Source organism: Corapipo altera, unplaced genomic scaffold (assembly GCF_003945725.1).
Source record: "Corapipo altera isolate COAL_440 unplaced genomic scaffold, ASM394572v1 110, whole genome shotgun sequence".
In the NCBI taxonomy this organism is placed as follows: Eukaryota; Metazoa; Chordata; class Aves; order Passeriformes; family Pipridae; genus Corapipo; species Corapipo altera.
In genome coordinates, this window is record NW_020884960.1 from 1,159,790 (window position 1) to 1,175,538 (window position 15,749).

General features: G+C 50.5%; 1 protein-coding gene across 1 annotated transcript in view; it reads left to right on the forward strand.

Annotated features, from left to right (window-relative positions):
- The first annotated feature begins 3,125 nt into the window (after positions 1-3,125).
- The window catches only part of LOC113956948 (rho GTPase-activating protein 39-like), a 56,647-nt gene continuing 44,023 nt past the window's right edge, over positions 3,126-15,749 (forward strand). Inside the window, exon 1 of the mRNA XM_027664024.1 lies at positions 3,126-3,218. Within this exon, the coding sequence (XP_027519825.1) occupies positions 3,208-3,218 (11 nt within the window). The 5' untranslated portion in view covers positions 3,126-3,207. The remainder of the gene's footprint in view (positions 3,219-15,749) is intronic.

Below are 15,749 nucleotides of genomic sequence, written 5' to 3' on the forward strand. Positions count from 1 at the left end.
CAAGAACGAACATCCATCAGCTGAGCAGCTTCACAAAAGGGTGTACAACTCGAAATACAGCTTCTTCTACTTGGGAGCAGCATGTGAAGAACAATTCCAGCATGATCTCAGGGAGCTGGCTCCTCTTCCAGTTCTGCAGTGACAGTTGTAGGAAAAAGCCTTCAGCCCAGAACAGGTAGCAAGGGGATACCTTGGCCTGGAAACACTGATCATACTTAACTCATCTTACAGGGATCTGGTGTTCACAGCCTCACAATTCATGAAGGCTGTTTCTTCTTGTAGGCAATATGGTTTTTTTATTAGCAAAAGAGCTAGGGCCCTCTGCTCTCCGAGACAGTGAAATGTCTTTGCCACGCTCTGAGGCTGTTCAGTCACTTCATATTCACCTCCTGCTGCCCCTTTTGGTGTATTGATAACAGGCATTGTGACTGGTGAGCTTGATCTCCCATGTACATGTCGCAGAGTGACCCACTTGTATTTGTGGAGGAGAACCTCCTTGTGCTATTGCACCAGGTACCAATAGCAGAAGTTTTCCTCGGCCCATGACTGCTTGAACTGTGAAAGTCTCTGAAAAAGTCACTGCAAAGTTCCCACAAAAGAGGCTTTTCCCTTAGCTGCTTTATTGTTCCCCTTTGGGATTTCTCTCCCCCTCCATGAGTGATTGGTGTTGACAGTGCTCATGTTCACTGGCACTCCCTGGCTCTTCTGAAGAGGTGGACTCTGGTCTGGCAGCTTCACTCCTGTGTGCAAGTCACAGCCTCAGAGCTGTCTGTCATGCCTGGTAATTGAACCACCTTTCACCCAGCTTTCCTGTCCAGTAGTGGGTATCTCTGCTCCCAGGAGTGTCCTTGATGTCAGCAGGTGCATGGCCCTACTCCAGTGGAGAGGTTCTGACTTCATGGTGGTTTCCTTGCTCTGCATTTTGATGCCCTGCTGCTGCGTGACTTCGTGCAGGTCAGCACTGAGCTGCCAGCCCATGAGTCGGACTGACCTGGGATGTCATCTCAGTGTGTCCTCTGCATCCTTGAGTGCCTCCATCTAACCTTCTTTGGCCTCAAGAGAGACGGGATCTCAGTGCAGAATAATATCCCAAGAGTTTGAGCTGCAGCAGCCAAACGATGATCTTCAGGTTCTCCAGCGAGGCTGCCGAAGGTGTTGGTGGAAAACAGCCTACCTGTTATCATTAACTCCTGAAATATGCAAAATAAAATGGGAACATTGCAGAAAAAAAATACTACTTGTCTGACCTCTCTTGCAGCTAACTTTACACTTACTGTGTCAGGTCCCTCACTTTGGGGATTCCCTGAAGCTGGGGCCCCTGCAATCTCCCATGTCCCCAGCTCTTACTTTCAGCCTGTCCAAAGTCTCTTTCTAGCACAGTGATGTCAATCAGGCTGTTAAAATTCTTATACACCAGGTCTGTAGCTGCAGAAGCCCTTGAACAGATGCTGTCAGGCTGCTTATAAGCATTTTCCCAGTATCACTGTTTCCCTGAGGACAGGTATAGCCTGTATTGGCAAAGGCGAGTAATCTCTGCACCTCCACAAGGAGAGCTGCCAATTTGACCACAGTAGAGCCAGACCAGCACATTTTTGTTTCCAACGCAGACCTGGTTTAACTCACCCCTTCATTTCCTGCCAGCCTGTGCCTCAGTCCCTGAGCTTTGCAGCCCCACAGAACTCAGCCTCCCCTGCCTGCTGTCCTGCAGCACCTCGGGCATGTCCAGCAGCTTCCCAGCCCCCGCTGGCCCCGCTAAGGCTCCCCCCTAAGCAAGTGCAGCTGTGAGACCAGCCCTGAGCGCAGTGGCCATGATCTCACTGTCTCTCTATTTGTTATTTAAAAGTGCAGTGGGACTTTCACGGGAATGTCTTCAGATTAAGTTACCCTCAAGTTTTCAGAAGTGCCAAAATGCCATGTGCAAACAAGTGCAGTGTCGCTCTGTGCAGGACCCCGGCCATCGGCTTGCCCAGGGTCATTAATAAGCTGAACAGACTAATTTCTGACTGTAGCTGCATGGTGTGAAATGGGCCAAAAATCACTCTGTTAGTGGCAAAATCCACCAAATATCTGTCAAGTCTTGCCCCCCAGTTAGAGGGTCTAAGGCATCTGGGCAGCTCAAACCCCAGGATTTGCCTCTGTATGGGTTTGTTCCTATTCTAGAAGCATAGGAGCTTGGGAGCAGTGCCACATTGCAGCAGTTACTGAGATAGCAGGGGCTCTGCCATGCCACCGTGCCAAGTGACATTCTCCAAAACGGTGGCTGACAGAAGCTAATCTAGAAGGGCTGACCTTTAGTGCATGGCTTGTTTATTCAGACTCCTCACGCTGGCCGAGGAGCAGGGCTCTGCTTGTTCCTGAGGCCTCTGAACCTACACTGTTTGTACCTTGCCAGTCCATCTGTGCATGTGCTGGGGACACACTTGGTGTTCCTGCACAGCTCTGGCCAGTCTACTGTGTGCTCAGGACACAGAGGAAGACAGAAAATCCACAATATCTGCCCAGACAAAATTGCTGGGGCAAAAAAGAGAACACTGGGCAAACCCAGAGCATGGCAGCCTTACAACTCGGACTGAGCCAAGGTTTGGTACTCTCCCACCTGAAAGCAGGGACAGCCCAGTACCCAGCATAGGCAAAGACGCTTTCTTCTCTCGATGCTCCAGGCTGGTTCTGCCGCTTTCCATCCGCGCTCTTGGAGGGTGCCGTGAGTACCAGAGGGCAGAGCATGGCCAGTGACGCCCCGTGTGCCTCGGGCGGGGGGAGGCAGCGCCGGGGGCCGCGGTTTCCCGATCCAGCAGCGAGCACCGGCTGTTCCTGGGGCCGCCCCAACACCGCTCCCCAGGGCTCCCCGAGGGGGGCAGCGTGTGAGCCCCTGACCGCGGGTCTCCTCACACAACGGGTCACGACCGCCGACTGTCGCCATTGACCTGTAGCTCAAATAACATTCGAGCGGCTCCAAAACTGAGCCCCGGCTCCGCTCCCCCTTTCCTTGTTTCCACCCCCGAGGCTCAGTCGGGCTCCGCCGCCGCCGCCAGGGGCTGCCCTCGAACCGCGGCCCCGCCGCTGCCGCCCGGCCCGCCCGGCCCCGGCGCGGCGGCCCCCGGCAGAGGGACCCGGGGAGCGGCCGGGGGTCCCGGGCCGGGCCGCACCGCCCCCGGGCGGGGCCGGGATCGGGTTTCACATCCTGCCCCGCTCGCTGGCACAGCGGCCATGGCGGAGAGGTGAGTGCGGCCGCGCACCTGTTGAGCGGCGGGAGCGGGCGGGAGGCCCCGCCGCTGCCCGGGCAGGGGCCGGGGGCACCCCCGGATCGGGGGCCGGGGCGGCGCGGGGCCGGGCGAGCCGCGGCTGCAGGTGAGAGCCGGCAGGGCCGAGCCGAGCCGGGCTGAGCTAAGCCGGGCTGACCCGAGCTGAGCCGAGCCGAACCGAGCCAGGCTGAACCGAGCTGAGCCGAGCCGAGCCGGGCTGACCCGAGCTGAGCCGGGCCGGGCCGGGCCGAACCGGGCCGGGCCGAACCGAGCCGGGCCGAACCGGGCCGGGCCGAACCGAGCCGGGCTGAACCGGGCCGGGCCGAACCGAGCCGGGCTGAACCGGGCCGGGCCGAACCGAGCCCGGCCGGGCTGAACCGAGCCGGACCGGGCCGAACCGAGCCGGGCCGGGCTGAAGAGAGCCGAGCTGTCAAACTCGTGCGGGCGGTGGTCCCGGGCCGCCTCCCGCCGTCCCGGGCTGTCCGCAGGGGAAATTCCCTCCCGCACCGTCCCAGCCTGGACCGGGCTGTTTGCGGGCTCCGAGCACGGGGGTCCGCCCTGAGCTCGGCTGAACTGAGCCGGCCCGGCCCCGGGCCAGAGCCCCCCGTCCTGCCCGGCCCCCCGTGGGTCGGAGCCCCGCCGGTGCCCCCGCACCGCCAGGCACGGGCGGCTCGTCGGGAGCACACCCGGGTTCTGTGCCCGGCCCGGGCTCCTGGCGCTGCGCTGGGCGCACACAGGGGTTGTCCCCTTGCTTAAAAAGAAGCACTTTTACAGAATGAGAGTGAGAACACTGTCGGGCGCAGGAGTGGCTGTTACACTTGGTTTGCTGGAGAGCTGTGACCAGGAGAGGGTTCTCTCGTCACCTGGCAGCGGGTGGGCAGCCAGGATCACCTGTTGGCAGTGAAAATGGAGGGCCAGGTAGCCAGGCCAGTTTCCCAGACTGCATCCGGCTTCCGACAAACGCGGGCGGATTTTATGGCTCCTCTGAATAACCCCATTCAAGGAGAATTCCTCCTGGTCTCTCTGCGCCTCGGCTCGTCGGCCAGAAGTGGTTGAATTAAGTTTGGCTCTGCCGGGAGGAAGGTGCAGAGCCTGGAACAGGCACTGTCCTTCCCATCGCCAATGCCAGTTGTTGTTGTGCTGTTTTGCCAGCATTTTTTTCGTCCTAGATTAAAAGCTCGGCCGATTTAACATTCCTGCAGCGCGGCTCTCCCCAGGGGCACCAGATTTCAGCTGGCTTCTCACATTCTCGTTGTCTGGGGGAGAGGAGGGAGGGCTGTGCTGGTGTTTTGCCCAGTGCCTCAGTGACAGTCCAAGGTGTTTGGAATAATTTTTTATTTCTCTTGCATTTGAAGTTGGTTTATTTTCTTCCCCTTCTCTCCTGCATCTTCTCCAGCAGAACATGGTTTGAGTTAGTCTGTAAGGAGCATCTTGGGAAGGGATAGCAAGTCCCCTTGAGGGTGGCTGAAGAATACCAGAATTCATCCAGAGCAAAATGATGAGCACAGCAGCATACTCTTGCTCTGCCAGCAGCAGCAACTCAGTGTCTGCTTCTGCCTCCCTGCTTGTGACAGCCAGGGGTGCTGTCAAGGTGGGGATCGAGGTGGTGGGTTGCTCATTTCAGGGTGAACTGGGAAACCTGACAAACCACGTAGGTTGGAGGCTATCGCTGCACTATCCGGTGCAGGGCTTCTCACACTGGATTTCAGCGTGTTATCCCAGCATATCCCAGCTGGCTGTCTCTGGTGCTTTTTGAGCTCGGTTTTTGCTGGGTTGATGAGACAGCTCTTTCCTATCAGTTGGATGGAGGCTATTTGGAGTGTTGCTGAGATCACAGTGGATTATAGGAATGCAAGTTTTGAAGCCAGGTTTTTGGTCAGATAGTTCACATGCCTTCTGTATTCACAACAGGTTTGCTTAGCTGAAACAGATGTCTTGGCCTTTGCTGGGTTCACATAAGCTACAGTGAGATCTCAATACACTGGCCTGGTACATTTTGTTACAGAGAATTTTGTGGTCCTCCTTGTGATGCAGGAGACTGCTTTCAGCCTGACCCTCGCTGGATCTGCAGAGGAAATCCTTGTGAGAGATATGCACGTGTAACATGCGGAATGGGTCTCACTGAGGCTGCCCTGCTCTAGGGACACAAAAGGCAAATGCCTCCCATTCAACTGATTGACTTGATCTCTAGAAAAACGTAATGTGCTGTGGTGCAAAGATGAAAGGAGAGCCCCAGATTCCTGTAGTGAGCTGCCTAAGGGGTAAGAGTATTGCAGATTTCATTGTATTGGTGTCTGAGCCTTGAGGCTTTTTTTTTTAATCCATCTTGCCGTCCTTTTGGGGCTGACTTTACAGGATTGGGGCAACTGCCTGCTTGCAACTGGGTAAAGTTTTGTAAACCAGGGAGCAGGGTTTCTTTTAGAGCCACAGAGGAAGAGTTATTAGCATTGTTGAGGTACTGTGGGAAGGACTGTTAGATGCGTAGAATGAGCTTTAATGGAATTACTTCTGTAATTAAAAGTAACAAAGCGTGAACTGCTGTAGGATTCTAACTTTTGGCCCATGAGAGTGGGTTGTTTTTTTCCCTTGGCAGTGCCATTTAATAAATATTCGTATTTGTGAACCCTTTCTTTAAAGTCATAAAAGAACGTGTCGTATCTGTATTTCCTGACAGGTAAATGCTTTAGTAAGAATACTACTTGGTTGCCATTTGCCTATAGAGAAGAAAGCTTTTCAGTTTGGCCCTGCTGTTTTAGCAGCGTGGTTTTGGCTGTTTAAATTAAACAGCCTTGGATGTGCATGGAGGGAGATCTTCCAGCCTGTACGGAAATACTGGGGTTGCTGAAGTCCTGTTAACTGGGTGGGAGGACTGGGAATGGTACTGAGTGTGCTTGTTCAGCAGGAAACCCGGCTGGCTGGCCATTTTAATTTGATTAATACAAAATATAAAGGATTTGTGTGCTTTATTGTGATTACAATGAAGACTCTTAATTTTGTTATTGAATCTTGCTTTTTTTGAGTGTAAGTTTGTTGTGTTTAGTTAATTCAGATTAATTCAGGCTTTAATTTGCCTTTGCATGAACACTAGTTTCCATGTTTTTTAGAAGCTTTAAGTTAGGAATGAGTGAAAGCTTTGACACTTCATCAGCCTGCCCTGGAGCTGCTGATGGGCTCTTTGTGTCTGAGCTCAGCTGTGGCTTTGCAGCAAAGGGTCTACTGGTTTTGTCAGGGCATCCAAACCTCCTGCTGTTGTGCAGTGCAGAGCCTTCCACGTCCTCTGAAGTGGGTCTATGTGCCCTGTTCTGGTTTACCCTCTTCTTAACTGGCTTAAATAAGCCCATGAATAAGCATTGTCTCTCTAGCTACCTGTGACCACAGGACAAGCCCCTGTCCCCCAGCAGGTTGTCCTGCTCTTGTCTTTTCCTGGATGAGTGTTGTGGTAGTTCACTTGGCAGTAAATGAGCTGGTGTAGCAAACGTCCCTATTAGCTCTCTAAAATCAGTGGAGATAAGTGCAGGTGGGAGAGGTTGTCAGCAAGCCTGGTATCTGCCACGCACTCCTGTCATCCCTGCTCCTCTGAACATGCTGCTGGAACTGTTGGTGAGCTTGCCAGGGCAGTTCCCTTGGGATGAAGTGGTTTAGGGGTGAAAGACTGACTAGCTTTAAGTGAAGCCAGGAGTCTGTTGTGCCTTCAGTACCAGTGTTTGACTCTATGCAGATAAAGCCTGGTCCATGGGAAACGCCTTCAGACACACCAGTCTTCTAATGGAAACTAATCAGAAGTTCAAAGGAAAGAAGGAGTGTTTCCTCCTTCCCTGTGGTCTCCTTTCCCAGTGTTTCCATTCCTGTTGTACTACCCAAAAGGCTTTCTTGGTGGATGATGCAATTAGGAGGAGATGCTTGCAAGCTTTCAGCAAATAAATACGTCAGAATTTGAAGTGCTCCATTTAGGCTCCCTCAGTCCTTCCCAGGTGGAGTGCAATTATTTGTGCCTTGTTGTGACATGTATATGCTCGTGTTTCTTTGAAAAGTCCTCTGGGCAGATTCAAATAGTTCATGAAGTGCCTCTTATTTGTAATAAAAATAAATTCCACATCTCAGGGCAGGCACTGAGATGTGGTGATAGCTAGATTCACAGAGGGTTTCTGAGTTCTGCTGTCATTACTTACACGTTTGGTGTTAGTTCCTGCCTTTGCCAAGGTACACAGGAAGGCCTTTCCCTTGTAGGAAAGACAGCTTTAATGAGCAAGCAATTTTTTGTGCTTTTTAATAGCTCAATCATGAGTGTCTACTGCAGCAAGCTGTCTGTTTGATGGGTTTTATACTTTTCGTGAGGAAGAGTAGTCTTCTGCTTTGGATAGTTTCTCAAAGCAGTCAGTTCTCGGAGTAGCAGGAAAGTATTAACTAAAGCAGCAGCCATGAGGTCCACCTGGCTCATGCAGCTGGAACAACACACTGTAGGTCAAGAGAAAATTTTTTTACACTTGGTCTTTGTCTCATGGGAGAATGGAAATATCATTATTTGGGATATATTCTCTCATCCTGATTACTGTTCTGAGGGTTTGAGGTTAGCGCTGTAAGGATTAAGTGCTTTATATTTCTAGTTAGAGTGTTGCCCAGTGAATTCCAGTGTTGCTGGTGTCGACCATCTTCCAACTACTCTCCCAAGTGTTTTTCTTTGTATGTTGTCAGCTGCCATTTTTTGGTTATGTAATGCACACAGCCAAAAGAGATTTGGAAAGCTTAAAATGAGAGTGCTGAAGATCCAGATTGTTTGCTTGCAGTGAAGCATGGGAGAGGGAAAAGACTCCATATTCCCTGGGGGAGTGTTGGTATGGTTTACGTAGCAGCTCAAGGAGACATGGCCTCCCACCACTACATGCTTCAGGCAAAAAGAAGGGACTTGGGCTGGATAATATCAGCTTTAGAAAAATTCCCCCTGAAAACAACACCCTGGAAGGCAAAAGAACTGGAGATGCTGAGATAATGTTTTTCAGGCTCTTTTGTCTCTCTGGACTTAAGGTCTTGTATGAAATTCCACTGAAGGCTTTATGCTGCAGAGTGCTGGGGAACTTTGAAATAGAGAGGTTTGAATAAAATGATTCGTTGACACCTTCATCAACCACCAGAGGCAAATAGAAGGCTGGTTCTACACAGAGGGTGTATTTTCTTACCCCTCTTGTATTGTGCTTGTGCCCAGCTCCCTGATCCAAGCTCTTGCTGCACTTTGCCTTCCTCAGTGGCCACTGCTCTGACATGGGATGAAGATGATGGGGAGTACCCTGTGCTCCCCAGACTTGCTGTGTGTTCCTGTCTTAGCCTGGAGCAGAGCAGTCCTGGGCCCCTCTAAACCAACCTTTTACTTAACTCCTGGGTTTGTACCAAAAAAAACCAAAAAAACAGAGTTTCTACCAAAAGCGAACAAGCCAAGCAGGAAGGGTCCCCCCCAGACCTGTGCTGGGCTCACTGGTGTGTGTGTGACTTTGAGGCTGTGGGATGCTGCCATAAGGCACTTGGCTTTGACAGATGGGGCTGATTCCTACCTGGGCAAACAAGGTTGCTGCTTTTTGGCTGGAAACCTGTTACAGAGGCAGAAAAGACTTAATGTTGTGGGATTTTGTGTCATCGTGGACATCATGAACTGGTTGCCCAGGACCAGGTGCTCTGTAGCAGGGATAACCTATTTGTTCTGTAGGTCTGGTTTTTCTGTTTGCTTTTGCTCGTGCTTCTGGGGAAAAAATAAACAAAGAGGCTTACTGTCTTCATCAACAGTGATACCAAGAAAAGCCCTGCACAGTACTGCCTGATGAACTGAGACTGAGCTCAGCAAATCCCCTTTGACCACATGGAGTTCAGCTGTCTTGGGTTTTTGACTGTGAAGCAGTGCAATGTATTGTGCATGAGTTTTCAAGTGTAGGAGTAGCCAGTGCTCGGGTTAGAAGGATGAATTGGTGTAAAATATTTTCAGTAACAAAGTCAAGTCAGATAAAGTTATCATGAGAGATTTTACAGCTGAATAATTACATACAGTCCCAGGGGATGCAGTGGGTGAGCTATGCTGTGTAGTCTGGCCTGGAAAGAAAGGTACTGAGTCTTCCTTGTAAGTGCTTAAACAGTAACCCAAAGTCCACTGCTGTAAAACTGCAAATGCCATATTTGATCCTATTCTGGTCTGGCACCTGTTTTCTCCTTGTGTCCATTGTAGTTCTTTGATAGTCCTTTGATAGCTACAAGTATCCAGCTGTGTATCAGCCACACGGTTTAGCTTTTCTTTGCTCCCCAGCTCCAGTAGTTAGGTTTGGGAGGTTTTTTATTAGACTTTCCGAGCACCTAAGATAAGATGAGAGGAGAAGCTCCAAGTGTTTTCTGAATTCTTGATTGTTACCAGTCAACATCAAGTGAATCAAAGAGGGATGAAAGGGCTGTGACTGAGGTGCAGAGCCTGGAGTGCAACCGGCATGAGGAGTGTTTAATGTAGGCCTGAGGACAGATGCTAAGCATGTTGTAATTTGGAGATACATTTTTGTAGCAGTTTATACCCTTGTAATACCATGAATAGTCTGGCTGGGATATGACTGAGTTGTATTTAATCTGCACAGTAAAATGAGTGTGAAGAAAGTAGGGTTGTGGCAGTTGGGTTGGTGCTGCCCTTGGGCTCTCATCTGCAGTCCTGAGTAAGTGCACAAATGGTAGAAGAGTGCAGTTTTGGTTTGGAAGCTCCTTAGAGAGCTTGCCCCTGAAATAAGCTACTTTAATTTTCATTAAATTAGTTTTAAAATCACCAAAAATGAGGGTGAAAAGCAATTGCCATGCTCCTTTCTGTACAGTGGGTTTAGAAGCTGCTTAGGAAATGCCTGGTGAGTAGACTGACAATCCAGTCTAAATTCTCTATGGCTATAATGTGAAAATAGTCTAAAACAGAGGTTTGAGGTTTTGGAGACTGAAGACTCTTCCAGAGCAGAAGTCTGTTTTGGGATGGCAACAAGCACGAAAGATAAGAAAGGCAGTGATGATCTGGAGGTGAAGCTGTGCACTGCCATTCTTTTTTTCTTCTGGCCCTGGATCCCATGACCAGAATGGTCGAGTTCACGCAAGCAAGAGAAAACCATCTGCTCTTACTTAGCAAGTTGAATTAGCTCAGTGCAGGATTTGGGGAGCTCCACTGTCCTTGTGTGACGAGTGCTGGGGATGGGAAAGAGTGGGACAGGGCCAGGGAGGGGATCCCCTCCTTCCAGCAGCAGCACATCATTGAATCCTACACTCTGATTTTATTGTGGCATGATCTTATCATCCCATTCCCTCTCCCATTCTCCATCAGGCCAGCTTTGGGTGCTGTGCTGCAGGGGGGACTTTGACCTTGAATTCCAAACCACACTGTGAGAGGGAGGCTGGCAGAGAGGTGCTGTGGGCAGAGCTTCCTTTAGTAGGGATGCTTCTTTGGGTTGATCTTGTTCTTGAAACAGGGAGGGATGGATGAGTCAGGCAGAGAGGGCCATGTCAGTGATTTCAGCCTCTCTGACTCCCTATAACTCTTCCCCAGCGAGGCAGCCTCCCGGGGTGCGATGGCAGCACGGCAGCAGCCACCCAGCGCTGCCTCTGAACCGCTGAACACTTGTGTGCTTAAACCTCATTTGGCCGTGGAGGGATGAAATCACTCACTTTTGTCTCTGTTTGGATGAGGAAAGCTGCTGCTGAGCTGTGAGAGCTGTTTGTGAGGGGAAAGCCTTTTGGTAGCCCAGTGTGTGGTGCAAAGTGTGCTTGCTGTGAGGTGCTTGCTTCACCTTGGGCTGCTTTGTCCACCCCACTGTCTCTGGAGCAGGAAGCATAGACTGCAGGTGGAAAAGGGTGAACATCGTGGTGATCACCAAATGGCTCAGTGAAACAACCCAGACTTCAGCTCAAAATGTGAAAATTAGCATCTTCCAGTGGTTGACGTGCTTGTCCCTGCCTGGCCTGGGTGCTTAGGGAGGTGAGCTGAGCTTGGAACATGTTGATTTTGGGCTGCAGCGGAGGCTCTTTGGGGAAGAGCACAGTTTCCTATTTGAGAGTGTCTCCTGATACAACGTACGTCTTGTACTCTGGGTGTGAAATAAAATAGCCACTGCAGCTGCTATGAGGGCTCCGTTACCCTGGTCCTGGCAGCGCATGTGGCGCCTGCCCAAAGCGGAGCTGGGCCCCCAGGAATGGCACGGGCAGGCCTTTGGCTCAGGCAGAGGAGGGCACACAGTTCATTCTTATTGTCCTGCTCAAACCACTGCTATTCACAGCAGTAGCCATTTCTTCAAGCAAATGTGTGGGAGTGATCAGAGAACAAACAAATTTGTCATGGAGCTGCCAGTGGTGCTGCTTTCTTGCCCTTCATGTCCCAGCTGGACCTGGGTTAAACCCAGAGGTTTCATGGACTGCAGAGGTTTGAGGGACTTTACATGAATTGAGAGTATTCCCCTAAAATTACCATTTGGGGTCTGTTTCCTGCAGTAGGAACTTGTACTGCTTTGCCCATAGTCCTGTAGCTGTAAAGCCTCCTAATGGTGTGGCTTTTTGCCCTGGGCAAGGCAAATGCTGTCTGTGAGCATAAACAGCTTGAACAGCGAGATGTGTCCATGCGGGAGCTTGGACTGCTCCTTGTGTCCTCTGGGAAGCACAGCCTGTCGTCAGGGCAGGCAGTTTGTAGGCCCATGGGCAAAGAGGAATGTCAGTGTGGCTAACTGAGAACTGGGTGCTCTTGGGGGGTGTTCAGCCAGCCCCTCCTTGTCACAGCAGAGCTGTCTGTGCTGCTCGAGGTGCAGGAGAGTATCCGGCTTCGTCTTTCAACTTCACACCTGCTAAACTGTGACAGAAGATGAGAAGGGGAATGAACAGCTGGGAGATGCAATCCTCATTTTTACTGTGCTTCAGGCAAGAATTGATCCATGAATTTTTTTATTTTTTAGGTTCAAACCTGTTGCTGACTAAACCTTTTTGGCAGTTTGGTGGCCGCTGGGCCTAGCCTCTTGTCCCTTGCACAGCTCCGGCCAAGGTCCTGCTGGTCCTGACCTTGGCTGCAGCTCGGTGCACTCAACAGTGCCAAAAATAAACAAGGGAGAAGGTCCAAGCTGTGGCAGTCCCCTGGAAGGGAGATGTTGCTACAGGGCGCTGCTCTCTTGGAATCTTGCTTACCCTTTGATGTGGTCCTGTATTCCCCCTGGGAAGGTGGAGCCTTGACCCCTCTGCCTTTCATCTGGTGGGTGCCTCAGGAGGTGCTTTGGTTGTGTAACATGTTTCCAGCTGGAAACACATCTTAGTTTGGGCATCTGGAAACTGGGAATGTGCAGTTACCTGTGAAACTCAGTACATATGTGCCCAGGAACAGCCATGGTAACTCTGAGTGTGGGATTATGATGGGTTCTTTATGACTGGCAGCATAAAAATAAAGTTAAGGAGACTTGTCTGCCCTGCCACAGAGCTGGTGTTTACTCCTGAGTCTGCTAAAAGAGGGCTGTCTGTTGTCATGTTAGAGCCTTGAGATCTGTCTCTCTGCTAAAGAGTAGCTGATAGGAACAGAGGTGGCATGGAAGTTATTTGGTCATGACAGTAGCAACTCAGAAGGAATGCATGCCTCCACCAAGAACAGATCAGACTTTTTTTCCCCTCCTTTTAAACAAAGACAAAAATCAAAAGGAAATGTGCAGGGAAAGGAAGGTTGATGGAATGAGAGAGAGGTTGACCAAAAAGGGGAAGCTGTATCCAAACAAGAAGACCAAAAAACCTATATATTTCAATAGATTAAAATCAAAATAAGGCAGGCCAGAATAAGACTTTTGAAGAGTGAATTTGCCAGCTATGATTAACTTTCAAATGCATCAGAAGTCTTTTGGAAACTGGCAGCAGAAGAGATCGAGGTGTGAAAGGCACAGAAGATAAAGCCATCACAAAAAAATCTAAACCATGTTTTGGCCAACTTGACTCCTGTGGAGGAGCTTTGTAAACTACAATCTTGCTACAGAAGAGCTGTCTGAGAAGTTCTTGCGTTGAGCCTCAGTAGAAATAGCTTTAGAGCAAACAGAGGAACTGATAAGAAACTGAAAGGACCAGATAGCGCTTAGTCAAGAGTGCCACAGGATCTTAAATCTGAAATTGCTGAGATACTTTCGTGTGTATCCTGCTGTTAAAGTGCCCTTGGTATCACAGAAAGTGGTGGTGCCAAACGCAGTGGCATTTTTAAAAGTGGGGAATCTTGAGGAAATCGGGGAAGTGACAACAGTGTCTGTCCGGGTGCACTGCTAGGGAAGGGCTGTGGAGGGGATTCAGGGCTCCATGGACTGTTGGATCTGACCCCTGTGTCCAGGCCTCTGCAATGAAGAACAGGGTCACTAAGGGCATCGCCAGGCACAGCTGCTTGGAGCAGGGTTAGCAGTAATGTAAAGGCAAACCCTGCCTCACAGACCTGCTGGAGGTTGGTGAGCAGGGCCAGTAGGCTTCATGTATCTTTGTTTTCAAACAAAGGTTCTCTGCCAAAGGCTTTTAAGAGACAAAGTCACCGTGAGCATGGAGGCAAAGTCTTGTTCTGGACTGAGAGCTGGTGAAAGCATAGACTGCAAAGGGTAGGGCTTCCTGGTCATTTTAAAGCCTAAATAAGAATCAGCAGTGAGGCCCAAGAGACTGGTGCTGGGACTGGTTTGCATCCTGTGGGTGCCCTCAGGCATCGAGGGGTGCAGTGAAATTCCCAGATTTGCAGAGGATCCTCAGCTCCTGCATGTGGCTGGATACCTCACCAAAGGTGAGGAAATCCAGAAGGACCTCACAGAACCAGGCAAATGAACCAATATGTGACAGATAAGCTTCAGTGTAGGAAAATGTGGTGAAGCCACAGAGGAAAAATGATCTGTACTGGGCCTGTTTGATGCTCAACCTGGAACTAGTGGTTACAGCTCAACAAGGAGCTCAGAGTCGTCATTGATGGTTCTCTGAAATCATCAGTTCTGTCTCTAATGTTGGTCAAAGAAGCCAGTCAATTTTGGGAGTTAATAACAAAGCAGAGGGTCAAAGCATTTTGACCCTCTCTAACACCTTGTTCGTGTCTTGGAGGCTGAGTGCAGTTCTGATTTCTGCATCATGAGAAGGGCAGTGGGGTTGGAGAGACTGCAGTGAAGACAATTAAAATTACTAAGGGACAGAGCAGCTGCCTTATGAGGAAAGAGCATAAAAGTTGTGACTCCTTGGTTTGCAAAAGTGTGACATAGCATATGATCAAGGTATGCAAAGTCATGAAGGTGATAGAATCTTAGAATGGTTTAGGTTGGAAGGGACCTTAAAGATCATCTTGTTCCAAACCCTTGCCATGGGCAGGGACACCTTCCACTAGAGCAGGTTGCTCAGAGCTCTATCCAGCTTGGCCTTGAACACTTCCAGGACAGGGGCAGCCACAGCTCCTCTGGGCAACCTGTGCCAGGGCCTCACCACCCTCACAGGCAAAGAACTTCCTCCTAAAATCTAATCTAAACCTACTCTCTTTCAGTTTGAATCCATTCCTCCTTGTCCTGTCACTACATCTCTTGTAAAATGTCCCTCTCCATGTCCCTTGTAAATCTTCTTCAGGTACAGGAAAGCCACAATTATGTCACCCCAAAGCCTTCTCTTCTCCAGGCTGAACAAACCCAACTCTCTCAGCCTTTCTTCACAGCAGAGCTGCTCCGTCCCTCTGATCACCCTGGTGCCTCCTCTGGAGTTGCTCCAACAGCTCCGTGTCCTTCCTGTGGTAAAAGCAGCACAGCAGGGGGAGGTCTCACCAGAGCAGAGTAGAGGTGCAGAATCCCCCTCTCTCCCTGCTGCCCACACTGCTGGAGATGAGCCCAGTGCCCATGGCCAGGGCATGTCCAGCCTCTCACCCACCAGCACCCCCAAGTCCTCCCCAGGGCTGCTCTCAGTCAGTTCATCCCCCAGCCTGGATTGGTACCAGGGCTGACCCAGGTGCAACCCCAGCACTTTGTTAAACCTCATGAGATTCCCATGGGCAACTTGTTGAGCTTGTCCAGGTCCCTCTGGGTGACCCTGTCCTTCAGGTGTGTAACCTGCACCCTCAGCTTGGTGTCACCTGCAAATTTGCTGAGGGTGCACTTGATCCCTTCATCTGTGTCATTAATGAAGATATTAAACAACACTGGTCCCAATACAGACCCCTGAGGGACACCACTGGTTGATGATGCCCACTGGGACTCTGAGCCATTGACCACAACCCTCTGGATGTGACCGTCCAACCACTTTCTTATCCAACAGTCTACTCATCAAATCCATCACTCTCCAATTTGGAGAGAGAAGGATGTTGTGGGGGTCTGTGTCCAAGGCTTTACAGAAGTCCAGATAAATGACATCTGTCATTTAGTGACAGTGACCCTTCCCTTGTCCACTGCTGGAGTTTCCCCCTCATAGAAAGCCACTGGGTTGGTCAGGCAGGATTCACCCTTGGTGAAGCTGTGCTGGCTGTCCCAAATCACCTCCCTGTCCTCCATGTGCCTCAGCAGAGCTTCT